A 6,000-nucleotide genomic window follows, 5' to 3' on the forward strand; every position below is an offset into this window, starting at 1 on the left:
TCTTCTTCGTCCATCTCCTCAACTTGCCAGAACAGCTCCTTCTCTTTTAGTCCCTGTTTCGCGTCCTTCGGTCCTCTCCTTCTCGGTTTCCTCCAGACAGAACAGCTCCTTCTCCCTCTTAGCTTTTCCAGAAAAAAGAAGCTCCTCCGTCACCTCCTCTCTTGTCTCTGTTTTTTTTTAACTCTCCTCTGTCTCCTTTTCCTCTCCTCTTATGTTCTTTCGTGCTCTATTTTCTACATTTCTGTCCTTGTTTCTTCTATCTTTTTCTCCAGCAAGTCAGTTCCTTCCTCCTCAGCCTCTTTCTCACGTCTTTCGGTCTCTCTTTCTCTGTTTCCACATTCTTCGATCCTCTCTTCCCAGTCACCGTCCTCAGGTTTTTTTTCTTCTTTTCTTGCTCTCTTTTTCAACGTTTCCGTCCCCCCTCCTCTCTCCTAGTATGAACATCCTTTTATACGCTCAGTCTTTCCCTCTTGGCTTCCTCTCTCTCTCCTTTTCTGCTGCTCTTTCTCTGCTCTGTTTCTCTAGCATCTTTCCCGTGCATGCGTGGCTGCATTTTGCTTTTTTTCTGCTACTGTCTTTGTGTGTGCTCGCTGCTCTGTCTCCTTTTGTATTCGTGTGCACTTTTTCTGTTTTCTTTTCGTGTGCTGTAACGTGCATATCCGATTTTACGTCTCTGGCTCTGTTTTTTCTTTCTGCTGGCAGAAAAGTATATGTATGTGTGTTCTGGTTGCTTGCTGCGTTTTTTTTTCTGTGAAGCTCTTTTCTGCACCCTGTGTTTTTGTGTTTCTACTTCTTCTGTATTTTGCTCTTGTGTGCTTGGTGCTTTCAGCGTCTGTAGCTCAGGTTGCTTCATCCCTTTATGCTGACTGTGTTCGTGTGTTTCGTGTATGTGCGAGACTGCCCTGTGCTCTCTGCTGTTCTTGCTTTTTTTTTTGTCTGTTTATGTCTAACCGAGAGTGGAGAGATTTTGGATTATTATATATTTTTTTTTGTCTTTTTTTTTAATTAAAAGAATTAAAATCCTAGTCAACAAAAAATTATTTAAAATAAAATTAAATCCTATCAATTAAATTAAATTTTTTAAAAAATATAATCCTAAAAAAGATTAAATTTTATTTTTATATTTTTATATTTTTTAGTTATTTATTATTATTATTTTATTAAATTTAAAATATCCGGACAAAATACGGTGTTCACAATTATTATATTATTTTATTTATTAAAAACCACCTTACATTTTTAATCATATCCTTACTTATTAAATAAAAATGAGTGACGATTTGTGAAAATACTTTTTTCCAATTTAAAGGATAAAATTGAAATGAAAGAGTAATGCATTAACATAGTTGTCACTGACTGATTTTAGACGGCAGATGAATATCTGATAATCAAATGATGCTTGCGGGAATTCATTTTAACTTTTAGAAGTCAACGAGTTATGGTCTCTTTCTCTATTTACCAGTATACCCTCCGTAGCTGATTAGCTCCATCATCTGATATCTCCCACGGCCTCTCAAGATATTCGACTACAATTGCTTGCTTTCACTGAGAAAAAATGGCAGAACAAATTCCTTATGGTGTAATTGTGAATCTCATTGGCAGGTTGAGTTCATCAGCCTTCAGAGAGATTTCAAGGATTTATGGCGTCAAGAGTGAGATACAGAGACTTCAAGACACTGTTGCAACTGTTGAAGCTGTGCTTGTTGATGCTGAGCAAAGGCAGCAGAACGACAAGCTTGTCAAGCTGTGGATAAGGAGGCTCAAACAAGTTCTCTACAAAGCAGACGATTTGCTTGATGAACTCTATACTGAAGATTTGTTGCTCAAAAGAGATGGAAAAGGAAAGGTAGATGTCTTCTTTTCATCCGTAAATCCTATTGCTTTTCGTGTCAAAGTTGCTGATAACATTAAAAAGATAAGAGATGAATTCAATGCTATTGCTGAAGATGTGTCTAAGTTGAAATTAGTTGGGCGAGTTGCAGAAACGAGGCATAATGAGATCAATTATCAGAGGGAAACTAGTTCTTTTATGCAAGAGGATATCATTGGGAGGGAGGAAAGCAAGAAGGAAATAATTGATTTATTGTTAACTACCAATAGCAATGAAAATGTTTCTTTCATTGCTATTGTTGGCATTGGGGGTTTAGGAAAGACTACAGTTGCTCAATTGGTGTACAATGATGTTGAAGTTAAAAACTTTTTCAAAAAACAAATGTGGGTATGTGTTTCTGAAGAGTTTGATGTTAAGACACTTGTTAAAAAAATATTAGAATTATCCGTGGGCAGCAAAGTGGATGACCAGCAGTTAGAACTACTTCAAAATAAGCTTCAAGAGAATTTGAATGGCCAAAAGTATTTGTTAATCTTAGACGATGTGTGGAATCAGGATCATCAGAAGTGGTTAGATTTAAAAAAGTATTTGAAGTGTGGTGCTAAAGGTAGTAAGATTATAGTGACTACTCGTGACCATATGGTAGCAAGAAGCATGGGTGTAAAAACCCCGTATGCTTTGAAATATCTGACAAATGACCAATCTTGGAATTTGCTTAAAAGATTGACATTTGGGCAGGACACAATATTGTCCCACAACATAGAGTCCATTGGTCCAAAAATTGTGGACAAATTTGGAGGAATTCCACTAGCAATAAGAGCCATGGGAAGCTTGTTGCAATCGAAATTAGAGGATGTTGATTGGGAAGCCATCTTAGAAGATGATTTTTGGATGTTATCAGAAAGTAATAAGCCAGTAATATCAATACTAAAATTAAGCTATGATCACTTGTCAAGTGAAGTAAGACAATGTTTTGCTTATTGTTCTTTGTATCCAAAAGATTGGATATATAATAAAAATGACTTGATTAAACAATGGATGGCGCAAGGGTACCTTGAACGTCAAGATAAAAAAGAACATCCAGAAGATGTTGGTGAACGATATGTTAGCATTTTGTTGATGAGATCATTCTTTCAAGATGTCCAGATGAATGAATCTGGTGAAATACAATGTTTTAAAATGCATGATTTGATGCATGATCTCTCACAATCGGTTGGTGGCTCTGATTTTTTCTTTGATAATGAGGAGAGAAAATCTGTTGCAAGGCCTATGCATGTTAACTTTTCTTATAACTCTTCCCATTGTTCATTAGACTTATTAGATGCAAGTAGATTGCGAACTATGCTTGGGGTACGAGAAGTATCAGATGATGGTCCATCCAATTTGTTGAAGTTCAATTATCTGCGCAGTCTCAGTTTGTCAATTTGGGATATGAGAGTTTTGCCAAAGTCAATAGAAAAAATGAAGCATTTAAGATATCTTGATCTTTCTGATTGTCCCAATTTGAAGAGTTTGCCTCCAAGTGTAAGCAACCTAGTAAATTTGCAAACATTGAAGTTGAATGGTTGTGTTGCTCTTGAATTTTCTGTAGATGTTGTTACAAAGTTAATCAACTTGCGTCATCTTCACATTGAAAACTGTTATGCCTTTAGAAATGGGATGCCAATTGGCTTGGGCAGATTAACAACTTTGCAAAGTTTATCACATTTCACAGTGGGTGATGATGATGCTGATAAGGAGAGAAAGAATGCGCAATTGAATGAATTAAAAGGACTCAAGCTCAGAGATGAACTAGTTATTGAGAAGCTCAATTCAGTAAGGAATGTTGAAGTAGAGTCCAAGGATGTTAATTTGAAAGGAAAGAAAAACCTCAAGTCTTTGACTCTCAATTGGAAAGATGATATTGGAGTGGTGAAAAATAGTGATAGCTTGCAATTATTTGAAAACCTTTGTCCTCATTCAAATTTGAAAAAATTGGAAGTAAAATGCTACCCAGGGGTGAGGTTTTCAGGCTGGCTTTTGTCCCTTGCTAATCTTGTCGACTTGAATATATCTGATTGTGGGAATTGTCAATTCTTGCCAACGTTGGAAGGACTCGTTTCTCTCAAGTCTCTTCATATACGGAACATGAAAGCTTTGGAGTGCATATGTTATGAAGATTGTTCATCATCAATGGCTTCACATCGTACAACTAGCTTCTTCCCATCTTTGGAGAAATTAAAATTTCTTGGGTGTGAAAATTTGAGAGGATGGCAAAGAAAGGCTGAAGTAAATAATAGAACAGATGATGAGAATCATCATTCATTGCCTCCATTTCCATGTCTTTCATATTTATCAATTGAGAAATGCCCAAACTTGAGTTGCGTGCCTGCATTTCCAAATCTTGTTGAGGGCTTGGATTTGAGCAACTGTAGCATGAAGCCATTGATAGACACATTACAGATGAGCACAGCTCGATCACCCAAAGAAGAAGAATTATCATTACGCCCATCTCTATCCATGCTTGAGGATCTAGACATTGATGACATGGGCATAGAAGCTTTACCAGAGAAGTGGATGCAAAATCTCACCTCTCTGAAGAATCTTTCTATTTCATTCTCATCAAGTCAAGGAATTGTGCTTCGTCATATGAAACATCTGCCTGCTTCCCTTGAAGAATTCAGTACCTGGAACATGGACAACTTTGATTTACAAGGTTGTAGTGATGGCGAGGATTTTAGCACAGAGTTCCAAGACCTCCATTGCCTCCATTCACTTCAAGGTTTTTGTATTTATTCATGTGAAAATCTCAGAGCTTTACCAGAATGGATCTGCAATCTCCAATCACTTCGATTTATTGATATTCTGGGATGTCAAAATTTGGAGTCATTGCCTGAAGGTATGCATCGTCTTGCTAATTTGCATACACTTCGTCTCAATGGAGCTCCACTTTTAGCAGAAAAATGTGAAAGAGGAAGAGGTTCAGAATGGCCCAAAATTTCTCATCTCCCAAATATAGTGGTGGATTGGCGTCCAATCTAGCTAATTCTTCATCTCATCCATATGAAAATCCAGAGGTAACAGATTACATTATCATGTTGTTTTCCTTTTTGTTCCAAAGGAAATTAATGTTTTATGAAAAAAAATCTCCTAACCATAATCCAGTATCGAAAGAAATTTCAAATGAGTCAATAAATAAGTCAAAGTTGGAAAGATTTTCATTGACTTTAATATATAATGTTTTCCATATGAATGCAGATTTCAAATGAGTCAATGATCACCCTAAGCTTCTAAGTATTTTTTGTGTGTTGCAATTTAAGAAATATAACCTAGAGAAGAAATTCAATAATTTAGACTGCATCTAGTTCTGGATGCAATAGTCGACATGGACGTTTAACTTTATATCAAAGCTTTTTTCTTGTAACTCTGAAATCCAAAGGTTTATAAATTATCATGTCTCTTATTCTTAATTGGTTTTCCTTGACATGTTTGGTTTGTGAGAAACCTTTTGCTGGGATTGGAGCCAAGGAGATATAGCTAAATTATCGATAACCAACTGCTTGAATATGTATTTTTATTTGGTTGACTTGTCTGATTGATCCATATGAGATGTTACATCTGTTCTGTTTGCCCGAATTGAATATGATAACTTTAAACTTCAAAATTGCTTGCTTGATGACAAATGTGATAGCCCAAATTGAATATGCATGATAGCTTTAAACAAATTGCTTGCTTGATAGCTTTAAACTTTAAACTTTGAGGTGTTCTATATGTAGGAAGCTTGTTCATGCAATTCTGTTGATAATTGGCTTGATGGTGCAATCCCCAAAGAGGCACGTCGGAGCATAAGTGAAATGGGGAAAGAATTTTCGAGGTTCAAGTAGCTTTAAGATATTGAAGATTGCTCTGGTTTTGGTGGCTAACGCGGAGGATTTTTAAAAAGCTGCTGTAGGGGTTGTAGTTAAAAAAGTGTTAGGTAGTTAAGAAGTTTTGGAATATAATCAAAGGCGTAGATGAATCATTTAATATTCTTGTACTATGATGTTATAGTGGCATATGGACCATTTAGAATTGTTTTAAAGTGCTGCAAATTTAAGTCTCACTTTTTGATGTTGATATAAAAACTTGCAATTGTTGAAGGGGGAAAATATAGTTGTTATGAATTATCTATACTGTTCATATTCACTGGT

At 36.0% G+C, this 6,000-nt stretch overlaps 1 protein-coding gene across 1 annotated transcript; it reads left to right on the top strand.

Annotated features, from left to right (window-relative positions):
- Positions 1-1,499: 1,499 nt before the first annotated feature.
- LOC129289506 (putative disease resistance protein RGA1) lies at positions 1,500-6,000 on the top strand. The gene is made up of 2 exons (XM_054926280.1): positions 1,500-4,887; positions 5,587-6,000. Exon 1 carries the CDS (start codon positions 1,556-1,558, stop codon positions 4,850-4,852), a length of 3,297 nt encoding a protein of 1,098 aa, XP_054782255.1. The 5' UTR covers positions 1,500-1,555; the 3' UTR covers positions 4,853-4,887; positions 5,587-6,000.

This window comes from Prosopis cineraria, unplaced genomic scaffold (genome assembly GCF_029017545.1).
Source record: "Prosopis cineraria cultivar Desert tree isolate PC_DT_omini unplaced genomic scaffold, ASM2901754v1 PC12, whole genome shotgun sequence".
Classification (NCBI taxonomy): domain Eukaryota; kingdom Viridiplantae; phylum Streptophyta; class Magnoliopsida; order Fabales; family Fabaceae; genus Prosopis; species Prosopis cineraria.